We start from the raw sequence: 18,368 nt of genomic DNA on the forward strand, positions 1-18,368 counted from the left end.
CCATTGCCTGTTTTTGTAAATAAAGCTTTATTGGAACATAGCCACACTTATATACTTGCACGTTGTCTGTGCCTGCTTTGGGGCTGCAACAGCAGATCTGAACGGCCTGCAGAACCTAGAACATTTTCATCCTGGTCCTTTTAAAAGAAGTTTGCCAATCCTGCGCTAAGATATGGCAGGCTGCAAGCATATCTTACAGATATGTATCTGTATATGTCTATGAGTGATTTCACTTATCTGAACCTACCCTTGACATCCAGCAAAAAGTTTTGTTTTGTGCAAGGAAATGATGGGGTCCAGCTAATGTCTTTGGAGAAGGCCATGGCACCCCACTCCAGTACTCTTGCCTGGAAAATCCCATGGACAGAGGAGCCTGGTAGGCTGAAGTCCATGGGGTCGCGATGAGTTGGACACGACTGAGCGACTTCACTTTCACTTTTCACTTTCGTGCATTGGAGAAGGAAATGGCAACCCATTCCAGTGTTCTTGCCTGGAGAATCCCAGGGAAGGGGGAGCCTGGTGGGCTGCCGTCTATGGGGTTGCACAGAGTTGGATACGACTGAAGTGACTTAGCAGCAGCAGCTAATGTCTTGGTTGTTCGGACAAAGTAAAAGAGCTTTATTGTTCTGCCAGGCAAAGGAGGCCATAGCAGGCTAATGCCCATTAGACTGTGTCCCACCCTGGAGGGAGTAGTGAGGAGTTTTATAGAAATGGTTCATAGAGGGCGTGATAGCTCGTGGACTTTCTTCTGATTGGTTGATGGTGAAGTAATTGGGAGTCAGCATCATCAACCTTCTGGTTCCAACTGGTCTGGGGAGGTGGCGTCTATGTGCTTGTGGGCAACATACAGTTAACATCCCCCACCTGGTAGGGGTTTCAGTATCTGTAAAACAGCTCAAAGGACACGGCTCAGAACATGAGCTACAGTCCTCGAGGAAGAACTAAAGGTCCTTGACTTTGTTTAATGGCTTAAGTATTACTCTTTTGTCTTTGAGCTAATGTTTTAAAATTCTAATTTTGCTACTGTTTGGAGGGGCTTGGAGGAAGGCAAGACTGGGGTTGGGGGGCCATAAAGAGGCAGTTATCCAGATGAAATGTGGTGATGACTTGTACCAGGGGGGTGGTGGGAGGGATGGGGTGGGAAGACGCGAGATACAGTCTAGAGACAGCCTGGCAGCAATGGACACACTAGTGCGCAGATCAGGATTAAATACTCTTCTCCACTGAAAAGAACCAGAGCCTCTCTGGGAAACAGTCCATCTCAGAGCTGGGGCAGGAGATACTCAAGAGGAACCTGGAACACATGATACCAGAAACTAAGGATGTGCTTAAAAAACCAGGGGACCATGCTGAAAGGACACAGGAGCCAAACTGAAAGACCTCCCAGTGGCCAAACCTAGAGCAATTTGAACAAACTAAATAAGCAAAGAGAAAAACACACGGTATGAGTCAATAAATACATGGGGAGGTAGGACAGTGCCTCCTTACAGAGATTCCCATTGACAGGTGAGAAAAGAACGACAGAATTTGAAAATCACCATATGGCAAATGGGAGCATGGACTCTTAATCACTGGACCACCAAGGATGTCCCTCAGCTATTTTTTCTTTTTAATATGTATTTTATTTACTTGGCTGTGTTGGGACTTTGTTTCTTCTGTTTCAGCACATGGACTCTCTAGTTCGGCCCAGTAGTTGAACCACACGTGGTTGCTCCACAGCAGCTGGGATCTTAGTTCCCTGACCAGGGATTGAACCCATGTCCTCTGCATTGCAAGCTGGATTCTGAACCACTGGACCACCAAGGACATCCTCTCTCAGCTATTCTTAAGCTACTTTTACAGCAATCCTGAATCTTTCCCCCAATAATTAAATGATACAGAAACGAAAGCACAAGGAGTAGCCCTTAAAATACTAGATAAACATTCTTCTTTCCTTCCTTTTAAATATGTCAAATGTTAAGGAATTGCTTCCTTCCATCTGCCCCCTTTGTCAATTGCAGCATTTTTTCCAATTTTTAGGTTGCCCTCAGTTACTGAAAATCTGGCAAAGCTCTGCATTTTTTGTGTGTGTGTGGTGCCCATCCCATCCCCTTTCCTTGATCACTGATACGTTCAGCTTTCAAGAGTCACATTTAAATATAGGAGTAGAAAGAGTCTGTGACGCTATTAGCAATGAAAGATAATCAATTGGAAATGGTTCCCTGCCTGGCAATTCTCAAGCAGTCATCACCAGGAAACCAATTATACTGGCAGCTCCTGGTCATCATGAAAGCCTTTGTCCAGTTAGAAGCTACAGCATTTGCTGAGATCTAAGATTTATATACAAGCAGTATTTAATATTGATCAAACAAATCAAGGCACATCATATAAATTCCCAACATTCTTGAGCAAAGTCCAGATGTTTAATAATTCTTCCTTTTACTGGTGACTATAGTAACTATGTGCTAAATGTGAAATTTCTTTTTTTCCCCCCAAAATATTCATTTATTTTCTGTGTTCTAGGTAGATTAAAAGTAATCAATTAAAAATTGCTACATGTGACTTCCATGCACGAAATTATACAGAATTTGTGTACACCCTCTAAAAGAAAGTGTTGTATACAATGTTATTTCTAAAAATAATTTAATCTCCACTACAAAATAAAAACCCAAGGAATGAGAAGGACATATTTGTTGATGTGTGAAGAACAATGCCACGGTTTAGAAAGAAAAAAACAGGTTATACCAGGATACAATGTCCTCAGTTCAGTTCAGTGGCTCAGTCGTGTCCGACTCTTTGTGACCCCATGAATCGCAGCACGCCAGGCCTCCCTGTCCATCACCAACTCCCGGAATTCACTCAAACTCATGTCCGAGTTGGTGATGCCATCCGGCCATCTCATCCTCTGTCGTTCCCTTCTCCTCCTGCCCCCAATCCCTCCCAGCATCAGGGTCTTTTCCAATGAGTCAACTCTTCGCATGAGGTGGCCATGGAGTTTCAGCTTTAGCATCAGCCCTTCCAAAGAACACCCAGGACTGATCTCCTTGCAGTCCAAGGGACTCTCAAGAGTCTTCTCCAACACCACAGTTCAAAAGCATCAATTCTTCGGTGCTCAGCTTTCTTCACAGTCCAACTCTCACATCCATACATGACCACTGGAAAAACCATAGCCTTGACTAGACAGACCTTTGTTGGCAAAGTAATATCTCTGCTTTTTTTTTTTAATTTGGAAGGCAATTTATTTGGAAATATATCACATGAATTCTAGTATCACAAATTTCCTATTGCAACAAAAGTATTCAAATCAGAATAATTTTCAAGAACTGTGGTTCTTTTATGGAAATGTTTTTAAAAATAGAGAGCCTTCTTGTTCTTTAGCCACTAAGTTGTGTCCGATTCTTTTGTGACCCCATGGACTGGATCTTGCCAGGCTCCTCTGTGCATGGGATTTCCCAGGCAATAATACTGGAGTGGGGTGCCATCTCCCTCTCCAGGGGATCTTCCTGACCCAGGGATCGAACCCAAGCCTTTTGTATGTCTGGCAGACTCCCCACCATTAAGCCACCATGGAAGCCTATAAAATGTGAAATTTCAAATGATTTTATTTCTACCGGGTGTTCACGATGTTGCTGGATCAAGGGGTTGGTGGATTTGATATTTGCAAATTGATATCTGGCCATCAGGACACTTGTGATATTTTTTTTTGCCATTTAAAATTTAATCAGGGCTTCCCTGGTGACTTATACGGTAAATAATTTGCCTGCAATGCGGGAAATATGGGTTCCACCCCTGGGTTGGGAAGATCCCCTGGAGAAGGAAATGGCAACCCACTCTAGGATTCTTGCCTGGAGAATCCCATGGACAGAGGAGCCTGGCGGGCTACAGTCCATGGGGGTCTTGGAGTCTGACATGACTGAGTGACTAACACTTTTATTTTCATCAGGACACTTGTGATTTTTTTTTTTTTTTTTGCTATTTAAAAATTTAATACACATCACTTAACTACACAAAAATATGATCATGGATGGATTTTTTTAAAAGTCCTCCACTGTTGCTGCTACTGCTGCTAAGTCACTTCAGTCATGTCCGACTCTGTGTGACCCCATAGACGGCAGCCCACCAGGCTTCCCCGTCCCTGGGATTCTCCAGGCAAGAACACTAGAGTGGGTTGCCATTTCCTTCTCCAATGCATGAAAGTGAAAAGTGAAAGTGAAGTCGATCAGTCGTATTCAACTGTTATCGACCCCATGGATTGCAGCCCACCAGGCTCCTCCGTCCGTGGATTCTCCAGGCAGGAGTCCTGGAGTGGGGTGCCATTGCCTTCTCCAAAAAAGCCCTCCACTGAGGCCATTAAAGTTACTAATGCGATGATGATAATCAGCTTGTCTAAATTAGCACAGTACTTAACAAAATAATGCTCAGTTTTGGAGAAGGGGAAAGCCAACTTGGCCTTTCAATATTACTGATGAGGATAAACTGGTACAATCTTTGTAGAAAGCAATTTAGCAACATTCAGTAAAAGCCTTAAATTTATTCATGACCTTTGATCTAGATTCAATTTTTGGGAATCTAACAGAAGAAAACTAGTCAATCCTAAAGGAAATCAGTCCTGAATATTCATTGGAAGGGCTGATGCTGAAGCTGAAGCTCCAATACTTTGGCCACCCGATGCAAAGAACTGACTCACTGGAAAAGACCCTGATGCTGGGAAAGATTGAAGGCAGGAGGAGAAGGGGACGACAGAGGGTGAGATGGTTGGAAGGCATCACCGACGCGATGGACATGAGTTTGAGTAGACTCCAGGAGTTGGCGATGGACAGGGAGGCCTGGCGTGCTGGAGTCCATGGGGTTGCAAAGAGTCAGACGCGACTGAGAGACCAAACTGAATGGAAGAAAATCCTATATATGGAAAGAGCTTTATGCATTATTTTTAATTAAAAGAAACCCAAATGTCCACCAGGGGAGTAATGGTAAGTAACATTTATATGTCATTTTGACTACATGGAAAAATGCTATGTTAGGTTACAAAGAGGGGAAAATAAAAATTTCAAATTGTGCGGACATTAATATATATTACACTTATTATATTTATATTATATACCAAGTGTATATTACATACATATATTATTACATATAGGTGTGCATACTTACTATATTAATGATGTAAAAACATACTAAGCAGAGCAAAAGACCAAGAAAATAGAGCACAATGTTAGCAACTGATGCCTATGGATTTGTAACTAAATTACAGGTAATAAAAGTGCTTCCCAGGTGGCGCTGGTTGTAAAGAATCTACTTGCCAAACACAGGAGACACAAGAGACCCGGGATTGATCCCTGGGTTGAGAAGATGCCCTGGAGGAGAAAATGGCAACCCACTCCAGTATCCTTGCCTGGGAAATCCTGTGGGCAGAGCAGCCTGGCAGGTGGCAGACAAAGACAAGACCGAGTGCACACACAGGTAATTTTACTTTTGTGGATCATTTTGTGTTTTCCAAATTTTCTATAAGCATGAATTTAATTTATATGATAAAAATGATGGAATGTATTACAAAAGTTTTAAATTAAAAAAAAATTAAGATTATTATTTTTTTTTGGTGTGAAATATCAATCATGCATTGCATTGTCCCCAGCACAATATTCCCTGTCCTTCAGAGGTGTGGTCACGTTCTTTGAGAATATTTTGTTAAAGGAAAGCACAAGACTGCAAAGTGAATTGCAGATGAAATAAAAGAACAGATCTACTTGGTAATTGGATTCTTTTTGGCAAAAAAACAAGGTCAGTTGCTGAAATTACTGCTCTAATTAGGTAAATTCCTATTTTATCCTGAAGTTAGAGTGCCAGAAAATCACAAACCCATGAAGGTGATAAAGTTTTCCAGACTTACATTTTGAAAGAAGTTCTGTGCAATTCATAAGCGGCATTATAGAGTACTTTTTATTTGGTTATCCAAGTATCTTCCAGAAAATAAGATTAAAAAGTGTGCACAGGTGGGTAGGAGGGTGGAGGAGACAGGTGTGGAGGCAGAGCGTGCAAACCACAGGGGTGAAATTCTCACAGAATTTTTAAATTTCAAAGGATTTTACACTTTTAAATCAGTGTGTATATTTATATTTAGAACACGGACATCAAAGTCAATAAACTGGCAAAGTGGATGAGAATCTGGCAGATAAAAGCTATTTTTTCCCATTAATACTCACTTGCTGTAAAAAGCCCAACAGGCTAGATTTTGTTCAAGTCATAAAACCTCTTGCCCACGTCTGCTTCACTTACAGAAGACGGCCACCATTCAAGTTATTTCATATCCTTGAAGACAATCTCTATTTAAAACACCAAGGGGGATTAAACGGCAACTTTCTTTCCACTTAATAATTGACCTTCAGCCACTTACCTGTCAACACACATGGTTCAACTGCACCTTTTTTAAAAACCGTTTTGGCTGCACTGGGTCTTTGCTGCCCAGGCTTTCTCTAGCTGCGGCTTCTCCTGGTGGTGGTTCCTCGCGCTGAGGAGCTTGGGCTCAGTCGTTTCGGCACACAGGCTTAGTTGCCCGTGGCTTGTAGCATCTTCCCAGACCAGGGACAGAACCCACGTCCCCTGCACTGGCAGGCAGGTTCTTAACCACTGGACCACCAGGAAGCTGTTGTTTTTTTTAAAGTAATGTGTGGTCATGACTGCCTGACTGTATCATCATTTGCTCTCATGGACAACGCTGCTCTGATCAACTCTGTGAATACTCATTTGCTCCTTTAATTCCACAGGAGAAACTTCTGTCATTGCTGGGTCAAAGGGAACTCACATTTTAATATTTTGGTAGATATCACCCAGTTGGTGTCCCTCAACCCAATCTCTTCCTAGCAGGGCATAAGAATTCTCTTTGCTCACTAACTGGCCATGGAGTTGAATTTTGTTTAAAATGAATAGGTGATTTCTAGTCTATTGTGTTCACTTATTATGTCCATTTCTTTTCCTTAAAAAAATTTTTTTTATTTATTTGACTGTGTCAGATCTCAGTTGCTGCATTTGAGATCTTTGATATTTGCTTTGGTATGTGGGATTCACTTCCCTGACCAGGGATCGAACCTGGGTCCCCTGAATTGGAAGTGAGGTGTCTCAGCCACTGGCTCACCAGAGAAGTCCCTTGTCCACTTATTTTCAAAGGAGAGGAGTTTTGTATTTGACCAAACAGAAGGGCATGAGGACGAGGTCTCTGCAGGTTTGTTCCAATCCAAGTAGGTACATTGGGAGTTACTATTAACAAAGTAAATCCAATATGCAACACATATAATGAAATCTAAAGTCACACGTGATTGATTTGAGGATTAAGGAAACTCCTGGATATTTGGGAATTGTTGGCAGCTCTTAATGGCTCATTAAAAAGTATAAATTCTAGTTAGCGAGTCTGATCGGGGGCTTGGTACATGCCAGGCACAGTTCTAGCTCTTTTACATAGACTAACTTATTTAGCTCTCATGACAACTCTGTGAGGTAGGTACTATGTCTATTTTATAGATTTTGAAAAATGAGGCATAGAGGGTCTTAAGTAATATGACCAAGGTCACGAAGCTGATAAAATGACAGACCCAGAATTCAAACCAGACACTTGGACTGCAGCCTCTGGGCTCTTAACTACTGTGCTCTATTCAAAGTTCATCTTCAGGAAATAAGGATGCATTCCACAGCCCTCCGCAAAGCTTTTTATCACAAACCGACAATGGAAAACTTCCTAACCTGCCTTTGGGTGGAGGTGTTCCAACCGCAAGGAGCTGCAACGGCTGAAGCACGGGTTACTTTTTTTGGCTTACAACAACAAGTATGATTTCAGAGGTTTGGAAGCCGGAAGTCCAAACTCAAGGTGTTGGTGGATGCTGGTGGAGCCATGCTCCCTGGAGGCTCTAGGGGAGTATTCCTCCTTGCTTCTTTTAGTTTCTAGCAGCTCCTGGCAGTACAGGCTAATTTTTATTTTGCTTTTCTCCATTTCCTCCAGTGACCACATATTGCTTTTGTACTAAGAGAACCCCAGTGACAGTTCTTAATAGAACAATTTCAATACCAAAAAGTGGCTCATCTTTCAAGTGTCTCATTCAGGCCCTATACCAACAGCCAGTCGGCATCAGGAGGTTTCATTTCATAAAATCACACAGACACCATAACCCACTGATGTCCAGTCAGTCTGCCTCCAAGAGTTCAATGTGCAACATGGGGCCAGCATCACCTGCAACGGAGAGTTGCTGCAGGCAGTCAAGACCTTTGCAAGGTTCAGAGCACATTTGGCCCTGGTAGCTACTATAATCATGATTTTTGGCAGTCACAAGACAGCCATGATGCATCATTTATTTTTTGCCACTTCCTGCAGCTTTTAGGATCTTAGTTCCACAACCAGGTATTGAACCGGGGCCCCCAGCAGTGAAAGCATGAAGTCTTAACGATCAGACCGCCAGGAAACTCCCGAAGACAAATTTTTAAACCAAAGAATTTATAGACACAGCTAATGGTGACTGTCTATTGAAAGGGAAAATGAGGGGCTGTGATGGGAAAGAGACTTTTCACTGTAAATCCCCTGGTATTGCTTGATTAAAAAAAAATGTATAGATTATTTTAAAAGAAAACATTTTAGGACTGCAGGACTTCTTATAAATGACTTTCGTATTTCAAGAGAGGATACGGTGAGCTTTTTAATTAAGCGAACATTTCACAAATGTAAATTTACTTATCAACTTACTCAAACCACACTAGAATCTTTAATTCTAACAGCTAACAGCTAAGGCTTTTGTATTTGAACTGTTAATATAAAACCAATATTTGGGGACAACCCATATGAGAAAAAAATCCTATTCAAGCATTCATGTCAAAAACAATCTCAGAAATAGGAGAGCAGCTTCAAATTATGCATCATATTTTCATAAGCTGTTCTCACTGGCAGGGGTGGTAAACCACAGCCTTGGGGGTGCTAAATCCAGCCAACTGCCTGTTAGTTTGTCTTTTGAATTAAAATTTGTACTGAGATCATTGAGGATCCATGTATAGTTGTAAAGGTTACAGGGAGAGATCCCTGTGTACTCTGCCCAGTGTTTCTCATAGTAACCCATGAGCTGCTTTTGTACAACCCACGAGCTAAGAGTAGTCTTTAGATTTTTAAATGGTTGAGAAATTTAAAAATATTGTGTGATGTGCAATTACATGCAATCCAAATTTTGGTGTCTGTAAAGCATCCCAGGGACACAGCTACACACATTTCTCTAAGTACCATCCCTGGCTGCTGTTGTGTTGTCAGGCCAGGGCTGAGCAGTTGCAAGAGACTGTATGGCCTGCAAACCCTAAAATATTTCCTACCAGCTTTACAGAAAAAGTCTGCCGGCCTCTGGGCTGGAGACTAGGCTGGAGTCAGGAGAGAAATGAGTATCTGGAATAAAGATTTTTCTTTTAAAGACAAAACATTTCCAAATGCCATCTGCACCATTGACTCCCTCAGGTCTTGCTGTTAGAAGCGTCGTTGTGCAACCAGGGACAAACGCAGAACTGACAGAGAGGCAGAGACACCCGGCTCCTCTCCAAACCCAGAGACGGCCACGCGTTTGGAAAGAATTACACACAGGACGTGAGTTTCTTTTGAATCCAAAGGGATCATTTATCAAAACTACAAAAAAAAAAAAAGTGAAGGTAGACTGTTGCAGATGGACAAGTGACCACCAATACAGCTGAGACAACCCTTTCCCTCCTAGGATGCCTGAGATGAGTGAGTACAGACGACCCTGGGCTGGATACTAGAATCGTCTGCTGTTGTTACTCATGTGTTCTGCTCTCAGCCTTGGGTAAAACGCCTTCCGTGTTAGGCTGAAGCCAGTCTGTTGTGACCCTGCAGAAACAGGTGGTGCAGCATGAGTGTGCTGGGGTGTCTGTCATGCCTTGGGAATTTCAGAATTGCCTGATGAACGTACAGTGTCTGTTTTCTATAAGCCAACGTCCCTCGAACCAACAGGCAAGGATTGAGCCATCTTAAGAACAGCCTGTAGGAAAAGGGCTGCACACAGGCTCTACCACAGAGAGCCCTGTTTGGCGAATCCCTTCTAATGCACGGTTTTCTTTGGGATGGGGTGAGGCAGGAGTAAATGTTTGAGTGCTGATGCTACTAGACCCAGTAATGATGGAAATAACTGCAAGTTCCAATTTTACCAAGAAAATCAGACCCCAGAATTCCATTAGCATCAGAGGTCTTAACAAAGGGACCATGGGTAGAATTTATAAGGTCCAGGGATTTGCATGGGAAAGACAATGAATCTTATTTCACTCACCTCTAACTGAAATCGAGCACCTGTCAGTTTGGGATGTAGGTACCAGAACACAGAAGCATTGCCAGGACCAGTGACTGGGTCAACAAAAGAGACCAGTAATGTTCATATATCTCTGGTGTCTCAGTGGTAAAGAATCTGCCTGCAATGTAGGAGATGTGGGTTCGATCCTGGGTCGGGAAGATCCCCTGGAGGAGGAAATGGCAACCCACTGCAGTATTCCTGCTTGGGAAATCTCATGGACAGAGGAACCTGGCGGGCGACAGTCTGTGGGGTCGCCGAAAGGTGGGACACAACCACACTCACACCCTTCCTATCTTCCAAGCTTCATATAACATCCTGGTTGCTCTAACTATCTTGAAAAAACATTTATGAGCATCTCTACTTCAAAATAAGATTGTGGTTGATTGACCCTTGAAAAACATAGGTTTGAAATGTACTGGACCACATAAGTGGTCCACACAGGGTTTGTTTTTTTTTTCCAATAATAAATTATTACAGGACTACACCTTGTGGTTGGTTGAATCCATGGAGGAACTGTGGACACGGAAAGCCCAAGGCTGACTACAAACGCCAGTTATGCTAAAGGTCTGCTGCTACAACCTTTAATATAATGCTAATCAAATGCACTTAAACCAAGAAATATTTTGATAACGATTTCAATCGTTTTCCTCTGCAAGCTTATATATTTTGCTTTATTTTCTTAAACGTCAAAGAGAGGATTCATAGACTTGGCTGGACTGACAAAGGGGCTCATGACTCCAAAAGCAATGAAGAAAACTGGCATCAGGTCTCTCGAGCAGGTGGTGTTAGGTAATAGGAGGAGTTCCACTCAGAGGACACGAACACAGGTTCTAATTCTGACCATGTGCTGGACTTGGATTCTTTACCTTCATTTTCTTCTCTATTAAAACAGAAGGGTCTCAAGGTGTGAGACACGAACGAGATCCTATCCAAGTGGCTTCTGCGAGTGGCTGAGCGTGGGCTCCGGGGGCCTGACACACTGCTGGGAGTTCAAGATCAGTATCGAAGCAAAATTTGCTCAACCGTTCTCTAACCTGCCTGAGCTGGGGGAATGTAACATCAGTCATTCCTGCAATACTTACCTGCAGCACGTGGACACATAGCCCAGGGACATTTTCCAATTATCCAATAATACCCATATTCAAAATATTTTCCAAGCCAAGTACAGACCTCACCATTCTTGCAAAAGATCATGTCCTTTTCCGGCCTCATCACTTAGAACTCAAATGGCTCCCTCCCCAATTCCCCCACTTCTGACGGTGGAAGACGGCCCCGCCTGAGCTGCAAATAATGCACAAGCACAGGGGTCTAGTGTGCGTGGGCTTGACTTTCCTGTACCAGCTGCACTGAGCAGCTTTAACTTTTCCGAAAATCAGCTTTGTTCGTAATAACAAATGCAAATGGCATTCATTGTAACATCTGAATGGAATTGTGCAGGGAAATTCTAGACCATCAGAGGTTAAAGTGTCTGCCTGCGGTGTGGGAGACCTGGGTTCGATCCCTGGGTCGGGAAGATCCCCTGGAGAAGGAAATGGTAACCCACTCCAGTATTCTTGCCTGGAGAATCCCATGGACGGAGGAGCCTGGTAGGCTGCAGTCCATGGGGTCGCAGCGAGTCAGACACAACTGAGCGACTTCACTTTCTTTCTTTCTATGATTCATGGTGCTTTTTCCCTCCTATCCGGAGCCCCAGCTGGCCGACTCCAGACAGGAGTCTCGGTCACAAAGGTTGAGACCTTTTCTGCACCAGTAACGTACACTGGCTCCCTTCCAAGGCATCTTTCCTTTCCTCACAGGACTGGCTATGTAATTTGGGCTTGATGCAAAATGCAAACTCAGGACCCCTGGTTCAAAAACTAAGAATTACAAAACAGCGTCAGCAGAGCGGGTACCCAAGTGCGGGACCCTCCGGGACCGTATAGGTGGCAAACATCCGTGAAGACAGCCCTGCTTCTTCACTGGGGCAGCTGTTCCCACCGGCTGCACGTCAGGACCACCTGCACAACCTCCCCTGCAGAGGCAGATTCCAGTTACCCAAGAGCTTCCCACATACTTCAGCCCGGAGCCAGTTGAGACCCACCAGACCAGAGTGACGGAAAACCTTGGAAGGATGCCATGGGCCAGTATCACAAAGAGCAGGCAGAGGGAGCCCCAGTGAAGTCCTGATAAAACAGACACATTCCTGTGTAGAATACCTTGGGTGTTCAAGGCCGATGCCAGGTGTCTTACAGCGAAGTCATCTCCAGCCCTCACGAGAACGCTGCATGACTGCTCAGAGGCAGAGGGACTCACGTGACCCAGCATCTCCTTCCAGGTTTTAACTCGGCAGAGCTCCTCTAGCACCATAATTTCCCAGCACCCTTTGCAGCAGCCATGGCGTATGACCAGCCAGGTAGCAGGGGATGGAAACAAGCTTATGTGCAGCCTTCCTGCAGTGCTAAGGGGAAGCCTCCTCCTCCCCTGGCTGGAGCTTCAGTTGCCACCATTTGGGACCACGTGTTGCAGATATGGGGTGGGGTGGGAAGACAGAAACCATGATGCCTAAAGTCATAAGGTCACAGTACTAATTCTTGGTTATCCCTGTGCCCCAGCTCCGACAAAATAAATGAGAAAGACACAGGTGAGCCCATTTTTGCTTTGCTGTTTTAAACCTGTTGACATTATCATTAAGCCAAATGCCTGAAATGGCCCATTTTACAGATAAGCGAAAGGCTTCCTAGGTGGCTTAGCGGGTAAAGACTGCAACACAGAAGACTGGGGTTTGATCCCAGGTTGGGAAGATCCCCAGGAGAAGCGAACAGCTACCCACTCTAGTATTCTTGCCTGGGGAATCCTGTGGACAGAGGAGCCTGGTGGGCTACAGTCAATGGGGTTGCAAACAGTTGGACACGACTGAAGTGACTGAGCACTCCATGAACGGACAAGCAAACTGAGAATCCGAGGTACAAACTCTAGCTGGGTGTCGGCCACACAGTAACACCAGAAGCAGGGCTGTTTGACCCCTTTCCGCCTCAACCCCGACACCTTTTGACAAAAGAAATCCTTTTGGATGAGTCCGTCATCACCCTACTCAGCTCAGCTTATTACTCTAACAAAATATAGTTTAAAATTGGAGAGCCAGCCTAGTTCTTTGGTTAAAAATGTGGACTCAGGAGCTACTCTGCCTGGGACTGTTCTAGAAGTTCCATCACCCTCGTGCTTCAGTTTCTGTATCTGGACAAGAGGCAGGGACGAGGGTGAGGCGGTTGGGGCACACCCCTTCAGTGCAAACGGACCAATCTCACTGATCAAGGAAAGTATTTTAATGCAATTTTTCTAAAAACCAAACTTAACACAGAAAATCCGCAATGAACAAAAACATCACAGTCTTAAAGACAGAACCAAGTCCTGCCTTAATTCCCAGGCTAACTTCTAATAAAACGTAAAAAAAAAAAAAAAAACCTACAAAGCAGCTGACCTGTATGCCATAGTTTGCCAATTTAAAAAATAGATTGCTTTAAAACATGTGATTGCTGAGTTTTGAGTGCCCTAGGCCAGTGCCTTCCTCATCTCAACCCAGCTCCAGCTCTGGATAGCAACTGACAGAAGGAGATGAGTCAAGGCAGGTCAAGTTGTCATCACAGGGCCTGGCTCAGAGCAAGGACTCACAGCAACACAGCAGCAGGAATTGAGGCTCATTCTTTTTAAAAAATTAAACACAGGGACAAACGAACTCATGTTCCACAGTGTTTAGAAGGCAGCAGGAAGTCTTAAGCAGAGGAAAGCAAGAGGGTATCTCCTTGATTTTTTAATTCTTCACTGGACATTTTATAGCTGCACTGAATAGACATCCAAAGGACTTAGCAGTTCCCAGTCCCTAACTTCCGTGGTAGCTCAGCTGGTAAAGAATCTGCCTGCCATGGGGGACACCTGGGTTCGAAAGATCCACTGGAGAAGGGATAGGCTACCCATGCCAGTATTCTTGGGCTTCCCTGGTGGCTCAGATGGTAAAGAATCCGCCTGCAATGCAGGAGACCTGGGTTCGATCCCTGGGTTGGGAAGATCCCCTGGAGAAGGAAAAGGCTACCCACTCCAGTATTCTGGCCTGGAGAATTCCATGGACTGTATCGAGTTGGTTACGACTGAACGACTTCCACTCATAACCTAGAACTTGGGCTTCCCAGGTGGTGCTAGTGGTAACGAACTTGATCCCTGGGTTGGGACGATCCCCTGGAGAAGGAAACAGCAACCCACTCCAGTATTCTTGCCTGGAGAATCCCATGGACAGAGAAGCCTGGTGGGCTACAGTCCATAGGGTTAGAAAGAGTCGGACATGACTAAAGCAACTTAGCACACATGTACACAACCTGGAATTTAACCTATCTCTGCAAGGAGATCAAACCAGTCCATCCTAAAGGAAATCAGTCCTGAATATTCATTGGAAGAACTGATGCTGAAGCTCCAATACTTCGACCACCTGATGCGAAGAACTGACTCATTTGAAAAGATCCTGATGCTGGGAAAGATTGAAGGCAAGAGAAGGGTACAAAAGAGGATGAGATGGTTGGATGGCATCACCGACTTGATGGACATGAGTTGAACCAGATTCAGGGAGTTGGTGATGGACAGGAAAGCCTGGCGTGCTGCAGTCCATGGAGTCGCAGAGAGTCAGACACAACCGAGTGACCAAACTGAACCTATCTCTTGCATGAACTCTACTGGCATAAAGGGACCCAGGAAATTTGGCATTCTGTGTGTTTGTCCTGCGTTTTAACATATCAGTTACCTTATTGCTTGCACTCAACAGCCCAGGTCAGGAATCAGCAAAGACGGCCCTCCAAATCATAGCCTGCTTTTTGTAAATAAGGTTTTATTGGCACACGGCTATATCCATTCACTTACCTGTTATCTTCAGCTGCTTCGATGACAATGGCAGAGTTGAGTGAGTGTGCTACGGAGCTGAACACAGTTGAATAGAGACCGAGGCTGGCAAAGTCCAGGATATCTCCTGTCTGGCCCTTTACTGAAAAGGTTCACCAGCCCCTGGTCCATGTGATGTCAAACTGCAAACGTTCATTAATCAACGTCCCCTTTGAGATCCATGTGCACCTTGCAAAATAGAGCTGGGTGCAGAAACTAATTCAGGGCCTCTTAACTACTGTGGCTGTTTCCAGTTTCATTTGGTGATAGCTGTATATTTTAAGTCTCATCCTCATTTCATAAAGTTTTGTGGGAACACAGACAGTCTGGCTGATTTTGTGACGAGAGTTTAGTCACAGAAGAGCCCTTATGGCTTCATAAAGCCTGAAATACTTACTATCTGGTTCCAAGCTTTTTGCTAATCTCCACTCTACTGGGGTTCCAAATTTCCTAGGTGATACCAGTGTGGATCCAAGACCCTTGATGCCCATACAGCTGTGAAAAAAAAATGCCTTCTAAAGAGGTTGATATTGTCCCTGTTTCTCTGAAGAGCTTCGACACCAGAAGTACAAGGAACGTTTATACGATTTCAATCTATGGGTTCCCACTTGAAAGGTCAACAGCCCTTCTGTTACCAGAACAGAAACACAGATAAGACTCATAACAAACAGCAAAAGGTGACAAAAGAATCTGTACAACACACCAGCAACCAGGAATGAAACACTTCTGAACGACCGAAGATAGCTCTAAAACGAAAAAGGATTCATTCTCTCTGCCATCGTTTCTGTCTTTTCTTCTTACTCATTATCACTTGCCTTGAGCCAAATGGAATCAGATGTGTTCAAAGTAACCTTCTAAAATAAGCTGTGTCTCTATTTCATAAGTGAAATAGTCACCCTTACAATCTATTCAAGTTTTGTGTTCGCATCCCTGTTCCTAGTTTATCAAAAACAATGGATCTGCTCAGTGTTTCAAAGGCACAGATATTGAGCCTGATGAGAGCACACAAGAATCTGTATTAAACAAAGACTGTATCTGAAGAAAAGAAGAAAGAAACTTTGCATAAATTATATATCTGCTGGCATTCCAAGACCTCTTAAGTTTCCGTCAAGTTAAATGTCCATTTACAAGAGGCTTGGGATTTCCCTTATTTGTTGGTTCAGCAAACATCAAGTGCTTACGATGATGAAAGACACTAGTCCCAGGCTTTTCCACGCATCGCCATGTCCCACAACGAAGCCCAGGACCCACTGGGCCCCTGCTCCCTTTTTAGGAACAGATAGACAAATCTTGAATTTCACGACAGTTACTGGCTGAGCGAGCGTTAGCTTGATCTCTGGCGCCACCTGCAGATCAAACTGCATTTTGCTTCGCTGCGGCAGGAAGACGCTCAGGAATCCTAGGTGCCTTTACAGGGAAATTACCACCGGGTGGAGGGCCCTGGAGAAGCCCACACTGTGACAGACCACAAAAATGGAGCGTCCCTCTGACACCATTCTACAGACGAGCTTGCCTTTTTATTTTAAGACAACAGATAAAAGGAACCACACACAAAACATATAAGGCGGATACTCTTAGAAACCACCACCCAGGTTAAGAAGTAGAACTTTTCCGGCCACCCCAGACCCTCCACATATCCCGACATCCCCTTAACCTGCTCTACGGATCCGTGTAGTGTTAGTTTTTCCACGTGGTGTAATTCGTTTGTTTCATAATCCCATCAGGGGCGATCAGTTTTAGAACTGGAATCCATCGTGAAGGAACTATCCCTATTGGATAGAGCAGTGCTCCGTGGACCCCCGATCTTGGAACCGAGTAAACCTGCTTAGACGATGCTTGCAGGGAAGACAGATGCAAGGGGTGAGGTTGGGGGAGGCGTCTCCACAGGGCTGCCTTGGCGCCTGCCCTCACACCACGGTGACTGCAGCCACGGCCTCTGCAGGCCTCAGGGTGGAAGCCGGCGTCCCCGGAGCTGGGGAGTCCAGCCTGGCTTGAGGGCTGGGCAGCGGCGTGGCGTCCGGAGATCCGGCCGGCTGAGCATCCTCTCTGGGGGAGCTAGAGGCACTGGCTGGATTCCAGGGGCGCCTCGAGCTGCCCGATGGAGACCAGCGCGCCCAGCTGCCCGGGGGCGCTGCTCTCCGGCGGGAAGGTGACCAGGCCCGAGCTCTGGTTCTCACCGTGGTCGCCGTGCTGCTTCCGGTGGCACCGCAGAGAGTCGTCCCTGACGAAGGCCGCCCCGCACGTCTCGCAGCGGAAGGCCCTGTGCGTCACGATCTTGGCCACAGGCGGCCCGCCGCCCTCCCGCGGCCCCTCCCGGCCCGGCGGGGCCCGGTTCTCCGTTCGGGCCTCGTCCCGGTGCGCCTTGTCAATGTGCTTGGCCAGGCTGCTGGGCCGCTTGGTGTCGAAGCTGCAGAAGTCGCACTTGAAGGGCCGGTCGGGGCAGTGCACGCGGCTGTGCACGCGCAGGGCGGCCGCGCTGGAACAGGAGTAGCTGCACTCGGGGCACTTCTCGGGGTGCTCGGCCTGGTGCAGCCGGCTGTGCTCCAGCAGGTCGGCCCGGTCCCGGCCCTGGAAGGCGCAGTGCAGGCACTTAAAAGTGTGCTTGATGCGGATGTGCGACTTCAGGTTCGCCTTCATGGTGCAGCGGACGTCACAGAACTCGCACTTGAAAGGCTTCTCCCCCGAGTGCACGATCATGTGCCTTTTCAAGTCCGAGCTGATTTTGAACTTGGCGCTACAGAGCCAGCACTGGAAGGGGGTGTCCCCTGGCAACGGGAAGGTGCGTTTCCATTAGAGCAGGCAGGCAACACAGAACTCCCCCCAAACATGCGTTCAGAATGCCTGGTGGCAGGGTAGCTGGGTCTTTAAAACTCCAGTTCCTTGTCACCTCCTACCACCACCACTTGCGAACACTGTATTAACTCACAGCAATCCCATGTCTGAGTACTACCCCCACTTTAACAGATGGGGTAACTGAGGCTCAGATAGGTCACATTATTTCACCATGGCCAAATAGCATCATGGCATCCACATCCACCCTCTTCATGACACTTCAGGTTCAGATCTAAACTCACTTGACATCCCAGATGCAGACACAGAAGGAAGATGTATGGTTATGTGATACAAAACTGTTTCTAATCAAGGTTTATAAACATGCTCACTTTGGTGTCTGGACTT

General features: G+C 45.4%; 1 protein-coding gene across 2 annotated transcripts in view; it reads right to left on the minus strand.

Moving 5' to 3' along the window:
• Positions 1-16,686: 16,686 nt before the first annotated feature.
• Positions 16,687-18,368, minus strand: part of ZFP64 (ZFP64 zinc finger protein) — an 80,098-nt gene continuing 78,416 nt past the window's right edge. For both annotated transcript variants that reach the window (XM_055545337.1, XM_055545338.1), the window contains one exon: positions 16,687-17,956. In XM_055545337.1, the coding sequence (XP_055401312.1) occupies positions 17,247-17,956 (710 nt within the window). In that variant the 3' untranslated portion in view covers positions 16,687-17,246. The remainder of the gene's footprint in view (positions 17,957-18,368) is intronic.

The sequence above is a fragment of the Bubalus kerabau genome, chromosome 13, assembly GCF_029407905.1.
Source record: "Bubalus kerabau isolate K-KA32 ecotype Philippines breed swamp buffalo chromosome 13, PCC_UOA_SB_1v2, whole genome shotgun sequence".
NCBI classification, from domain to species: domain Eukaryota; kingdom Metazoa; phylum Chordata; class Mammalia; order Artiodactyla; family Bovidae; genus Bubalus; species Bubalus kerabau.